The 14,816-nt window shown below is 42.0% G+C and overlaps 1 protein-coding gene across 1 annotated transcript in view; it reads left to right on the top strand.

The window, feature by feature from the left end:
• tbc1d32 (TBC1 domain family, member 32) overlaps nucleotides 1-14,816 on the top strand; it is a 56,935-nt gene that overhangs the window by 30,017 nt on the left and 12,102 nt on the right. The window contains exons 24-28 of the mRNA XM_084149346.1: nucleotides 2,418-2,540; nucleotides 2,877-2,985; nucleotides 6,958-7,051; nucleotides 11,167-11,292; nucleotides 12,340-12,423. Coding sequence (XP_084005472.1) covers nucleotides 2,418-2,540; nucleotides 2,877-2,985; nucleotides 6,958-7,051; nucleotides 11,167-11,292; nucleotides 12,340-12,423 — 536 coding nt within the window. The remainder of the gene's footprint in view (nucleotides 1-2,417; nucleotides 2,541-2,876; nucleotides 2,986-6,957; nucleotides 7,052-11,166; nucleotides 11,293-12,339; nucleotides 12,424-14,816) is intronic.

Genomic DNA, 14,816 nt, shown 5'->3' with positions numbered 1-14,816 from the left:
TTTGATGTGAATATTTTATTTTGATTATATTGCTAACATATTTTGGGAACTCTCCGGAAATTAATCTTCCATCAACCTAGTGATGTATATAGATTGGAAAGGGCAATGTATTCCACACCGACTCCAAACAAACACCAGGTTGCCTCAGTGTTAACATGGCTGGCTGGTGATTTCACTTTTACATACTTCTAGTGGTTATAGACATGTCACTGGATGACCTCTGCCTCACTCTCTGTCTCTCTGGGGAGAGGTCATCATTACTGAGCCACTGTCCCTCCTCACGTCCTCATTTCACCCAACAACTGTCACAGCCATCTGTGTGTCGCTGGAGTGGCTGGTAGGATATCACAGGGAGAAGGACTAGTCAGAGTGATGTGTACGGTGTCCATATTAGGACAGTCTAGACCTGTCTTGTCTCTGACGCCACAGCACAGTGTAAATGTAGCAGCTGCTGTGTGTTTATGGGTGAGTAAACCAGTTTCCTAGTGGAGGATAAATAATTCACAGCACTGTGAGTACGGGCCACCTGGTAACCATTTCTCAATGCTGGGGGGCTATATTTCTTCTCTGGCATGGAAGTAGCCCTTGGAAATGAGGAAAGTATTTTTTGTTCCACTTCCAAGCTGCCTTACTCATGCTTGACTGGGTGTTAGCTCACTCACTGTTTGTTAGGGTTTCTCCACACTAATGTCCTTGGAACTGAACACAACATCTACATCTTGAAAATAACTGTAGATATAGGCTGGATGTTGATCTGCATGATAAACAATGAAGGATGAGGTGGAAAATGGACTGCCTTCAGAACTCACAAACCCATTCTGTCTTCCAGTGGACGTCAAACTGAATGACTGAAGGTGCCCATCACACTGGGGGCGTGATGACAGTTCACAGCATCACAGGAATTAATAATCTTGCTTTGACAGAATGCTCCATCACAGCAACAACTCACACCTCTCCTTGCTTAACCAGATCACATCTCCATCTCTTTGTACAGCAACTCAAAGGGCTGTCTCTAGATTGTTCTCTAACAAACACCTTATTGTTTTTTTAAACCATCGCCCCTGAACTTTTGACTAATTTAGACTATTTCCTCTCTGCTGTTTTTAATGTTCTGTACTTGTTTTCTGCCAGAGGGACACAATGGTTTTGAAGTCAAAGTGAATCCTTAGCGATGGCCGCCCCAGTCAGAAGGAGGGCAAGTCAGTGTTGGTGTCTCAGGGAGCGTGGCGGAAACTGCAGATGAAAGAGCCTGAGATACACTCTTTTAGGAGAGCCCCACTCAGCTCCACCAAATATGCAAAATGGATCAATTAGGAGACTCTTGTTTTTGAGGAGGAAGGCTTCCTGTTGACAAAACGCTGTGGCTGTGTAATTTGCTTGAACGGTTTTATTCAGTGTTCATTTCACAAGTGTCTCAGCAGCACGTTGGCCCCCTTTTTTCATGCTTAAAATAATGATAATGAATTGCCCTCACGCTGCACTCCTTATCAGAGCCTCTAATGGTATTAACAAAGATGGAGCTCCTCACTCCCTGAATGCAGAACAAGCTTTTATAATGTTTACTGCCTCCTGGCTGGCTTCTACAGAATCTTTCACTTGTAGTTAATGATTTGACTGGTGGGATTATTTCTGCTCAAGGACTTTTTTCCTGTTTACAAGAACTTGCTTTCCTGCAGTTTGTTGTCTGTGTTGAAACAATTATATCTAGAATTGCTCCAAGGGTCCCAAGATTGCTTTGGTCTTGAGTTAAAGAGCAGGCTGCAATGGAAGACACATTTTGGTTGAGTACAGCTTCAGTATGTTGTGTTGCTGTCCAAACCCTGTTCAATAGGCTTGTGTTACTGCACAGTAAAGGGACCAGGCTGATATGAACAGACTGCTAGGTAGGAAATCCCTTTATTATTAGCCATTAGAGAGGGACATCTCTGTCACTTAACAATAACGCCCAGGGTTTTCATATTTTACTGCTCACTTCCACCTGCCTGTTTTATGTCACAGTTATGTTCTCCACAGATACACAATGTCCCCGTCACATCGCTCCTGCATCCGCTTTCATGATTTATTACTCTCAACTGTTGCGTTAATGTTGAAATCTATTTCCACAATTCAGTTAGGGATTCTTTCTCCCTATTATGCAAAGCACTCTGGCTTGGCCCTCTGTGGAGTCTGTTGATATACAAGGCAATAAGGCAGGCTAGCAGAAACAAATTATAGCTTTTATAAGACCTGGAAAAAAGTCAACATGCTGTCCATTGTAGGTCTGTAGGCATTAGGCAGCTAGACCCAATGGGTTTTCAGAGCAAGCACTCTAAATCAAATAGTTGAGTCATTTTATAATGATTAATTCTGTTCGATCTGTAATTGTATGTCATTGAGAAGAAAAATGTGTTTATCTATGTATTTTTGGGTACTTTCAGATTACTTAGTGTGATGTGCTGCAACCTAGACTCCCTCCTTCTTCTGGAGTCACAGTACAACATTTCCGACATGTTGCTGCAATGTCAGAAGGACAACATCACTGATTCATCGTCTGGTGAAGGGTACTTGAAAAGGTTTTTGTTTTCCTGTGCCTCATAATGTTATGACAGGCTTTGGTTCCACCGTTAGAGGTTAATCACAACAAAATAAGAAATTGATCATTTGCCTTGTCATGGTAAAATGAAATAAAGCGTAAACAAAAGGCAATTTCCAAAAGTGTGTTTTGAATGCCTCCTTAATGGATATTGCGACTGGTCATGAATTGAAACACTCCATATTGTCCAGTCACAAAATAAATATATCTGCACGCACGCCAGTTTTATTTGTGAAGTGGAGATTTCTCCTCCCATCTTTTCTCACCTCACCCCTCTCCCCCCCTCCCCCCTCTCCTCTCTCAGAGATTTCATCATTGATGGTCTATCTGTAGAGAGGAACCACATCCTGGTGCGTATGAGTGTGATTGGAGGACCATCGGAGAGGAGACTTCCCCCTAGGGCCCTCCAGAAGGTCAGTGCTCTTCTACTCACACCCCTTGGCCTTACATCAAGTAGAGGAAGTCCTGATGACTGAAGGAATGGTTTTCCAGAACTGTGTGTTACACTTAATGCTATGATCTGCATACAAAAGGTTCATCATGGTAACCTGTTCCAGGGATGTTGTGATATTCCGTGACACAGAAACTATTGACCTGGAAAGACATGCTTTCAATACCACCATGTCTTTAATGAATGTAAATAGCACAGACAAGATGATAAGGATGAGCAAACAAAACTCCATTAACATTTAGAGTACACTGCATCTGAAAAGTAAACCAGAATTGTTCATATGTGATGATTTACAGTACCAGTCAAAAGTTTGGACACTCCTAATCATTCAAGGGTTTTTCTTTATTTTTACTATTTTCTACATTGTAAAATAATAGTGAAGACATCAAAACTAGGAAATAACACATATGGAATCATGTAGTAACCAAAAAAGTGTTAAAAGAAACAAAATATATTTTATATTTGAGATTCTTCAAAGTAGCCACCCTTTACCTTGATGACAGCTTTGCACACGCTTGGCATTCTCTCAACCAGCTTCATGAGATAGTCACCTGGAATGCTTTTCCAACAGTCTTGAAGGATTTCACACATATGCTGAGCACTTGTTGGCTGCTTTTCCAACTCATCCCAAACTATCTCAATTTGGTTGAGGTCGGGTGATTGTGGATGCCAGGTCATCTGATGCAGCACTCCATCACTCTCCTTCTTGGTAAAGTAGCCCCTATACAGCCTGGAGGTGTGTTTTGGGTCATTGTCCTGTTGAAAATCAAATGATAGTCCCACTAAGCGCAAACCAGATTGGATGGCGAATCTCTGCAGAACGCTGTGGTAGCCATGCTGGTTAAGTGTGTCTTGAATTCTAAATAAATCACTGACAGTGTCACCAACAAAGCACCTCCACACCATCACACCTCCTCCTCCATGCTTCACGGTGGGAACCACACATGCGGAGATCATCCGTTCACCTACTCTGCGTCTCACAAAGACACAGTGGTTGGAACCAAAAATCTCAAATTTGGACTCATCAGACCAAAGGACAAATTTCCACCAGTCTAATGTCCATTGCTCATGTTTCTTGGCCCAAGCAAGTCTCTTCTTCTCATTGGTGTCCTTTAGTAGTGGTTTCTTTGCAGCAATTCGACCATGAAGGCCGGATTCACACATTCTCCTCGGAACAGTTGATGTTGAGATGTGTCTGTGACTTTGAACTCTGTGAAGCATTTATTTGGGCTGCAATCTGAGGTGCAGTTAATTGCCGATTTCTGAGGCTGGTAACTCTAATGAACTTATCCAATGCAGCAGAGGTTACTCCGGGTCTTCCTTTCCTGTGGCGGTCCTCATGACAGCCAGTTTCATCATAGCGCTTAATGGTTTTTGCGACTGCACTTGAAGAAACTTTCAAAGTTTTTGAAATTTTCCGGATTGGCTGACCTTCATGTCTAGGGGCGGCAGGTAGCTTAGTGGTTAAGAGCGTTGTGCCAGTAACCGAAAACGGCAGGTAGCTTAGTGGTTAAGAGCATTGTGCCAGTAACCGAAAGGTCGCTGGTTCTAATCCCCTAGCCGACTAGGTGAAAAATCTGTCTATGCCCTTGAGCAAGGCACTTAACCCTAATTGCTCCTGTAAGTCGCTCTGGATAAGAGCGTCTGCTAAATGACTTATTATTATTATTATTATTAAAGTAATGATGGACTATGTTTCTCTTTGCTTATTTGAGCTGTTCTTGCCATAATATGGACTTGGTCTTTTACCAAATAGGGCTATCTTCTGTATACCAGCCCTACCTTGTCACAACACAACTGATTGGCTCAAACGCATTAAGAAGGAAAGAAATTCCACAAATTAACTTTTAAGAAGGCACACCTGTTAATTGAAATGCATTCCAGGTGACTACCTCATGAAGCTGGTTGAGAGAATGCCAAGTGTGCAAAGCTGTCATCAAGGCAAAGGGTGGCTATTTTGAAGAATCTCAAATATAAAATATATTTTGTTTCTTTTAACACTTTTTTGGTTACTACATGATTCCATATGTGTTATTTCCTAGTTTTGATGTCTTCACTATTATTCTACAATGTAGAAATTAGTTAAAAAATGAAAAATCATTGAATGAGTAGGTGTGTCCAAACTTTTGACTGGTACTGTATATTCTAAATCTTTACACGTAGAATAGCTCAGATTTCACTTATTACATAGCATCTACAGACAATCAGTAATACAGTGCTATGAAAAAGTATTTGCCCCCTTTCTAATTTTCTCTACTTTTGCATATTTGTTATACTGAATGTTATCAGATCTTCAACCAAAACCTAATATTAGATAAAGGGAACATAAGTGAACAAATAACACAACAATTACATATTTATTTCATTTATTTCATAAACAAAGTTATGCAACACCCAATTCCCCTGTGTGAAAAAGTAATTGCCCCCTTACACTCAATAACTGGTTGTGCCACCTTTAGCTGTAATGATTCCAACCAAATGCTTCCTGTAGTTGTTGATCAGTCTCTCACGTCGCTGTGGAGGAATTTTGGCCCACTCTTCCATGCAGAACTGCTTTAACTCAGTGACGTGTGGGTTTTCAAGCATGAACTGCTCGTTTGAAGTCCTGCCACAACATCTCAATTGGGATTAGGTCTGGACTTTGACTAGGCCATTCCAAAACTTCCAATTTGTTGCTTTTTAGCAATTTTCATGTAGACTTGATTGTGTGTTTTGGATCATTGTCTTGCTGCATGACTCAGCTGCGCTTCAGCTTCAGCTCACAGACGGATGGTCTGACATTCTCCTGTAGAATTCTCTGATACAGAGCAGAATTCATGGTTCCTCCTATTAAGGCAAGTCGTCCAGGTCCTGAGGCAGCAAAGCATCCCCAAACCATCACACCACCACCACCATGCTTGACCTTTGGTATGATGTTCTTACTGTGGAATGCAGTGTTTGGTTTTCGCCAGGCATAATGGGACCCATCTCGTCCAAAAAGTTGACTCAAGGTTGCCCCTAAAGCACCTGGATGATCATCAAGACTCTTGGAAGAACGTTCTATGGACAGATGATTCAAAAGTATAACTTTTTGGACGACATGGTTCCATTAATGCCTGGCGAAAACCAAACTCTGCATTCCACAGTAAGAACATCATACCAAAGGTCAAGCATGGTGGTGGTTGTGTGATGGTTTGGGGATGCTTTCCTGCCTCAGGACCTGGACGACTTGCCTTAATAGAAGGAACCATGAATTCTTCTCTATATCAGAGAATTCTACAGGAGAATGTCAGACCATCCGTCTGTGAGCTGAAGCTGAAGCACAGCTGGGTCATGCAGCAAGACAATGATCCAAAACACACAATCAAGTCTACATGAAAATGGCTAAAAAGCAACAAATTTGAAGTTTTGGAATGGCCTAGTCAAAGTCCAGACCTAATCCCAATTGAGATGTTGTGGCAGGACTTGAAACGAGCAGTTCATGCTTGAAAACCCACACGTCACTGAGTTAAAGCAGTTCTGCATGGAAGAGTGGGCCAAAATTCCTCCACAGCGACGTGAGAGACTGATCAACAACTACAGGAAGCATTTGGTTGGAGTCATTGCAGCTAAAGGTGGCACAACCAGTTATTGAGTATAAGGGGGCAATTACTTTTTCACATAGGGGAATTGGGTGTTGCATAACTTTGTTTATGAAATAAATATGTAATTGTTGTTATTTGTTCACTTATGTTCCCTTTATCTAATATTATGTTTTGGTTGAAGATCTGATAACATTCAGTATCACAAATATGCAAAAGTAGAGAAAATTAGAAAGGGGGCAAATACTTTTTCATAGCACTGTACACCATATTTGTATTAGGTGTGTCAATAATATGAGATACCTACGCTTGTAGGACTTTGTAAACAGAGTGATCACATATATTTTAACATAATGATTATTCATCTCTTTTAGGGCACTGACCCTTATCCATGGCCGATGTTTTCATCATACCCTCTGCCCAAGTATTATATACTGAATCTTCCTAAGACAACCTGGGGTAAACAAGGTAAGTATTATATAATGAATCTCCCTAAGACAACCTGGGGTAAACAGGGTAAGTATTACCTACTGAATCTTCCTAAGACAACCCGGGGTAAACAGGGTAAGTATTATATACTGAATCTTCCTAAGACAACCCGGGGTAAACAGGGTAAGTATTACATACTGAATCTCCCAATGACAACCCGGGGTAAACATGGTAAGTATTACATACTGAATCTCCCAAAGACAACCCGGGTAAACAGGGTAAGTATTACATACTGAATCGTCCTAAGACAACCCGGGGTAAACAGGGTAAGTATTACATACTGAATCTCCCAATGACAACCCGGGGTAAACATGGTAAATATTACATACTGAATCTCCCAAAGACAACCCGGGTAAACAGGGTAAGGATTACATACTGAATCTCCCAAAGACAACCCGGGGTAAACAGGGTAAGTATTACATACTGAATCTCCCAAAGACAACCCGGGGTAAACAGGATAAGTATTACATACTGACTCTCCCAAAGACAACCAAGGGTAAACAGGGTAAGAGGAACATTCTGCTTGACCATGGTAAGTGTATTAGATATGCAGCAATACTTTTCCAATTAGGTGAAAAAATAGTTTGTTGTTTGAAGTGTGTAAATGAAGGGTTTGTGTGAGCATGTCTGTCATTAGCTATGGAGTTTGGGACAGGGTCTCTTGAACAATGCTGTTTATTCAGCTACAAGATCTGCACCTGGTGCCAATGATCCTCCCCTGGTTAATTAATGCTTACCGTTCTTTACAGTTCTGCTTTCTGCCTGTGGTGTAAATATACAATGACTGTACAAAACATTAGGAACAGATGAAGGGGAGAAGACAGGTTAAATAAGGTTTTTTAAGCCTTGAGAAAATTGAGACATGGATTGTGTATGTGTGCCATTCAGAGGGTGAATGGCCAAGACAAAATATTTAAGTGCCTTTGAAAGGGGTATGGTAGTAGGTGCCAGGCACACCAGTTTGAGTGTTTCAAGAACTGCAACGCTGCTGGGTTTTTTACGCTCAAAAGTTTCCTGTGTGTATCAAGAATGGTCCACCCCCAAAGGACATCCAGCCAACTTGACACAACTGTGGGAAGCATTTGAGTCAACCCTGTGGCACTCTTTCGACACTTTGTAGAGTCCATGCCCTGACAAATTGAGGCTGTTCTGAGGGAAAAGGGGGTATTCCTAATGTTTTGTTCACTCAGTGTATAAGCATAGGTTATTCAACAGTACTCAATACAAATAATGCCCTCTTAAATCAGTAGATGCCTTGAAAACAAGACATTAAAGGCTCAGACACATCTGTAGGATTGTCAAACATTTGCCGGCCGACAGTACTTAGCACCTCTGAACAATGTCGGCAGGACAGGTTATCCATTATATTGACCAGATACTCTAACAATGAAAATAAATGTCTTAAAAAATGGAAGGCAGTCGGGAAGAGGCAAGATCAGGTGGGACCAGTCTAGCCAATGAGAGGGCAGATGAGTCACGTGTCCTACTTATATCAGGACACTCATAACAACCTAATCATTAGGAAACTTCTATTCGATCAAATAAGCTACACGTAGCAAATAAGTCATTACATTATTTGTTAACCAAATTCAACACTCTCATTGACCTCCATACAAAAACTCCTCGCTTGGTGTGCAAAAACAAACCTGCCACCTGCTGGAGAAGAGATTTTGGGCCCAGTTATCCCTCTCGCTTCGCCTCTTCCTCTCTGTCTGCAGTCGATCTCTTTTGTGTACACACAGCAAAGATCTTGAAGTCGTCAGCCACTCAGCCTTAAAATACGCCAAACCAGAAGGTGGCAGTAGCTTTATGGTCTAGATAGCCAATGTTAGCTAGCTAGCTGCGCTAATGTTGCTATTGTTGTAGAAAGCCATTGTTGATACTGGCCAGATGACCACAGCTAGATAACTAGCTAGCAAGATGACAATTTAATTAACTCTCCATAATCGCATACAGCCCATAGATAAATGTTTTGATAGCTGGCTAACGTTAGCTAAATGGTTAGCATGATTCGCTAGCTAGTTGTTGTGCTTGCTAAGTAAAGCAGCAGCCAGCTACAGGCAGCTGCTTCATGGAAACAAATCCATTGTGATTTAATTATAATGTTACTAGCTACAGTGGCCAGATAGCTAAGCTCGGAGGAAGCATTTAGTGTTTTGTGCATTGTGTCTGTGCACTTAGCGATTGCCACCCCATTCAGAGGGAGGGCAAGTCAGTGTTGGTACTATGATAGCTACCATGATCCTATACATTGCATATGAAGTGTGGCTGCGTCATTTAGTAAGCTGCAAATGGGTGGATGATGTCACCGGGAAAAGTAACCTATTTTTTTCCTACTTGTTGGTTTCCTTTCGGCTCCCCACTCGTGCTCTCTGATTCGCTCGGGGTAGAAATGTCTCTCTACCTACAGTACCAGTCAAAAGTTTGGACACACCTACTCATTAAAGGGTTGTTCTTTATTTTTACTATTTTCTACATTGTATAATAATAGTGAAGACATCAAAACTAGGAAATAACACATATGGAACCAAAAAAGTGTTAAACAAATCAAAATATATTTTATATTTGAGATTCTTCAAATAGCCACCCTTTGCCTTGATGACAGCTTTGCACACTCTTGGCATTCTCTCAACCAGCTTCACCTGGAATGCTTTTCCAACAGTCTTGAAGGAGTTCCCACATATGCTGAGCACTTGTTGGCTGCTTTTCCTTTACTCTGCGGTCCGACTCATCCCAAACCTTCCCAATTGGGTTGAGGTCGGGGGATTGTAGAGGCCAGGTCATCTGATGCAGCACTCCATCACTCTCCTTCTTGGTCAAATTGCCCTTACACAGCCTGGAGGTGTGCTGGGTCATTGTCCTGTTTAAGAACAAATGATACTCCCACTAAGCCCAAACCAGATGGGATGGTGTATCGCTGCAGAATGCTGTGGTAGCCATACTGGTTAAGTGTGCCTTGAATTCTAAATAAATCACAGACAGTGTCACCAGCAAAGCAACCCCACACCATAACTCCTCCTACATGCTTTAGGGTGGGAACTACACATGCAGAGATCATCCGTTCACCCACACTGCGTCTCACAAAGACATGGCGGTTTGAACCAAAAATCTCAAATTTGGACTCCAGACCAAAGGACAGATTTCCACCAGTCTAATGTCCATTGCTCGTTTCTTGGCCCAAGCAGGTCTCTTCTTATTATTGGTGTCCTTTAGTAGTGGTTTCTTTGCAGCAATTTGACCATGAAGGCCTGATTCACACAGTCTCCTCTGAACAGTTGAAGTTGATGTTGTGTCTGTGACTTGAACTCTATGAAGCATTTATTTGGGCTGCAATTTCTGAGGCTGGTAACCCTAATGAACTTATCCTCTGCGGCAGAGGTAACTCTGGGTCTTCCTTTCCTGTGGCGGTCCTCATGAGAAGCAGTTTCATTATAGCGCTTGATGATTTTTACATCTGCACTTGAAGAAACTTTCAAAGTTCTTGAAATGTTCCGTATTGACTGACCTTCATGTCTTAAAGTAATGATGGACTGTTGTTTCTCTTTGCTTATTTGAGCTGTTCTTGCCATAATATGGACTTGGTCTTTTACCAAATAGGGCTATCTTCTGTATACCCCCCTACCTTGTCACAACACAACTGATTGGCTCAAACGCATTAAGATGGAAAGAAATTCCACAAATTAACTTTTAAGAAGGCACACCTGTTAATTGAAATGCATTCCAGGTGACTACCTCATGAAGCTGGTTGAGAGAATGCCAAGAGTGTGCAAAGCTGTCATCAAGGCAAAGGGTGGCTATTTGAAGAATCTCAAATATAAAATATATTTTGATTTGTTTAACACTTTTTTGGTTACTACATGATTCCATATGTGTTATTTCATAGTTTGGATGTCTTCACTATTATTCGACAATGTAAAAAATAGTAATACTTTTGACTGGTAGTGTATGTATGTTGTTTAAAAGGTCAGGGTCATGAAAAAAAATATGTCTCTGATTGCATAATGGAGGCGAAAGACTCTCCTGAAGGTAAATGAGAATGTGAATGAATGCATTTTGTAGTCGGAGTGAGCAAAGTGTTTTTGTTTTGTCTGTAGACTCTGAGATAAGTACCTTCCTGGCCTCCACCAAGAACATGGAGAAGGATGGGAGCTGGATGGATACCTGCAGGAGACAGTACTGCAAAGTCATGACCACCAAGTCCAACATTGTCTCAGGGAACGGTGGGTAATATACAATGATGTTATGTGTAGGGCAATACGTTTTTCTAGACCACGTCGTCTGACCAGGAACAACTCTGGGCCATAGATACGATACAGAGATATTCCTGGTCAGGTCACATGGTCAGAAGGGAAAAAACCCAGACCTAGACTTCTGACCTTGAATTGTTTATCAATAAAATCCCTGAATCAACATTTCAATGTTCTTGCCATTACATGATATGCTACAATCAGTACGTTTCACACTGTATTTGAAAACGATAGCTCTGTTGGGTTATAACTCATCTTGTTTATATTCAAACCACAGACAGGGGACACAGTATGTTAACATTTGATAGTCCATTAAGTTCCCACATATAAATGTACGATCAATTTGTCAGTGGACAATCAATTTGTCAGTGGATGAAATGATAGGCCCATATTGAGTGTGCTGATAGACTACTAGATAATGAAGAACCAATAGCTCTCTGCATATAACTGCAGTGTATCAATGACCACTTTGAACAGGTAAACTATCTTTAGTTACAGTAAATAACTAAAGATAGTTAAGATTACTATTTTACCCACATAAGATTTTCATTTACTGTACTTGTAATTTACGATACTTGTAAATTACTGTTACGGTCTCTGAGGGTGTTCATGTCATTTATCGGTCGCTATTCATCGAAACCGTCATGATTCATTGTGTGTTCAATTGCTTCCTCTGAATGTCAATCTAAAAGAGTTCCATTCTAAATTATTGCTTGTGAAGGGATCGCGGAGTGCAGAGTAAGAGACTTCATGATTTCTTATTTAATTCAGAGACAAAGAAGTGCCCAGGAGGAGGGCCTTTGATGTATCTTAAATTATAAAAATTGTCTACACAGAGCTTCCTTTCTTCGTATATTAGATAAACAAGATGCTTGATTACCTTCCTATTTTCCCTGCTGTGTGTACAGTAAAAGCAGCTCAATTTGTACTTGCCTGATGTATCATTGAAGAGAAATGGCTTTTCAAAGGCCTCTGTGATGTTCCTAAAAACCCACTATGTGTTTCCTGTCTCCGCCCCAGTCCTGGCTGATCTACTGGAGAAGGCTGTGTTGCACCTCTCTTCTTCGCCGTCAGAGCGTTTCTTCCCACCTGCAGACTACATAGGTGAGTGAGTGAGTGAGTGAGTGAGTGAGTGAGTGAGTGAGTGAGTGAGTGAGACTTTCTGCCATTGGACGTGTCTGTGGAACATAGAGGAAAGACAGGCCTGGGAGGAACATGCCTTAGCCCTATGACAACGACACACGCTTCCTTCCATACCATGTCAGAAACCTATCTCCCTCTGACCTTTACATTTAATTGATATGGAAAGGCGTGTGTCGTGCGCCAGGCCCTTTTAGCTTATAAAGGAATGACAATGGAGATATTACCCCGACAGGCACTCCCAGTCTCCCACCCAAAGTGCCTTACTGAAATGTCGGTAGTCCTCCCAGCAAAAATAATTGTTTGAAAATACACTACATGCACATTTTTCATTCATTATGCATAACTGTTTTTGCATTCATCTTGCTTTTTTTGTGGATTTTGGCTTGAAGCTTTCCTAGTGGTGACACATTTAGCAATCAAAAGTAAAGAGAAAATGATAAAACGCTGCCATTGCTGTCACTTTCACAGCTTTGTTATCTATAATTAACTGTTTTAATTAGTGATGAGTCTCTCATCCATGTGGACATCTAATGTCAGGACAAATCAGCATCCATCCGCCACTCATATAGAATGGAACGTTTTAAATCCAACTCAAATATGGGTTTTTCATTTGTGTTATTATCATTTTCCATGTATTATTTATCTCATACAAAGTGCTCATGACATCTGGCTCTTTGTCCAGAAGTCCAAAGGCAGGTTACTTACTGTTCAGTGAAGCCAGTTGAGGCATCACTCAAGAAAACTCTTAGTAAGCACATTCTCTCCATCTCATCACTAGTTATTTAACTAACTTTCCCTTGAAGCTCAAAGGATCCTCAGTGTTCTTTTAGCCTTATTATGCTATCAACACACATCAACGTTTTCAGGGTCCAATGAGACCTCACTGCCCATTATTTATTAATGGGAGCTAGCTATTAACTTTAGACCAGTCAATGAAGCATTGGTGTTGATTTGAAATCTTTCTTTTCATGTTTTCTTGGAGCTTAGTTTTTGGGTTTCCTCAAACTTAGACAACTAGGCTAATAGCGTACCTTTATAACCTTTTGAGACCCCTTCCCTTATGTATGTTCCCTTATGTGTTCCTGTAGAATTCTGTTAATAAATGTCTAATAATATATGGTTGACTTGGTAACATACTGCTGTGCAGAGGTGCAAACTATCACAGATTACAAAGGGAAACCCAGCCGAGAGCTGCCCAGTGATGCGAGCATACCAGACGAGCTAAATTCCTTCTATGCTCACTTCGAGGCAAGCAACACTGAACCATGCGTGAGCGCACCAGCTGTCCCGGACGACTGTATGATCACGCTCTCCGTAGCCGATGTGAGAGAACTTTAAGACCTTTAAACAGGTTAACATTCACAAGGCCGCAGGCCCAGACTGATTACCAGGATCAGTACTCAAAGCATGCGCTGACCAGCCGGCAAGTGTCTTCACTGACATTTTCTCTCTGACCCAGTCTCTAATACCAACATGTTTCAAGCAAACCACCATAGTCCCTGTGCCTAAGAACGCGAAGGTAACCTGTCTAAATGACTACCGCCTCATAGCACTCACATCTGTAGCAATGAAATGCTTTGATAGGCTGGTCATGGCTCATATCAACACCATCATTCCAGAAACCCTAGGACCCACTCCAATTCGTATACTGTCCCAACAGATTCACAGATGACGCAATCTCTATTGCACTCCACACTGCCCTTTCCCATCTGGACAAAAGGAACACCTACGTGAGAATGCTGTTCATTGACTACAGCTCGGCGTTCAACACCATAGTACCCTCCAAGCTCATCACTAAGCTAAGAACCATGGGACTGAACACCTCCTTCTGCAACTGGATCCTGGACTTCCTGACGGGTTGCCCCCAGGTGGTGAGGGTAGGCAACAACACATCTGCCACGCTGACCCTCAACACGGGGTCCCCTCATGGGTGCGTGCTCAGTCCCCTCCTGTACTCCCTGTTCACCCATGACTGCATGGCCGTGCACGACTCCCAACACCATCATTAAGTTTGCCGACAACGCAACGGTCGTAGGCCTGATCACCAACGACAATGAGACAGCCTATAGGGAGGAGGTCAGAAACCTGGCAGTGTAGTGCCAGGACAACAACCTCTCCCGCAACGTCAGCAAGACAAAGGAGCTTATCGTGGACTACAGGAAACGGAGGGCCGAATACGCCCCCATTCTCATCGACAGGGCTGTAGTAGAGCGGGTCGAGAGCTTCAAGTTCCTCTGTGTCCACATCACTAAGGACCTATCATGGTCCAAACACACCAACACATTCATTAAGAGGGCATGACATCGCCTCTTCCCCCCCCTCAGGAGGCTGAGAAGATTTGGCATGGGCCCACA

This window comes from Coregonus lavaretus (genome assembly GCF_964263955.1).
Source record: "Coregonus lavaretus genome assembly, chromosome: 31".
NCBI lineage: Eukaryota > Metazoa > Chordata > Actinopteri > Salmoniformes > Salmonidae > Coregonus > Coregonus lavaretus.
The sequence above is the reverse complement of the archived record's forward strand: the minus strand, read 5'-3'. Positions and strand labels throughout refer to the sequence as shown.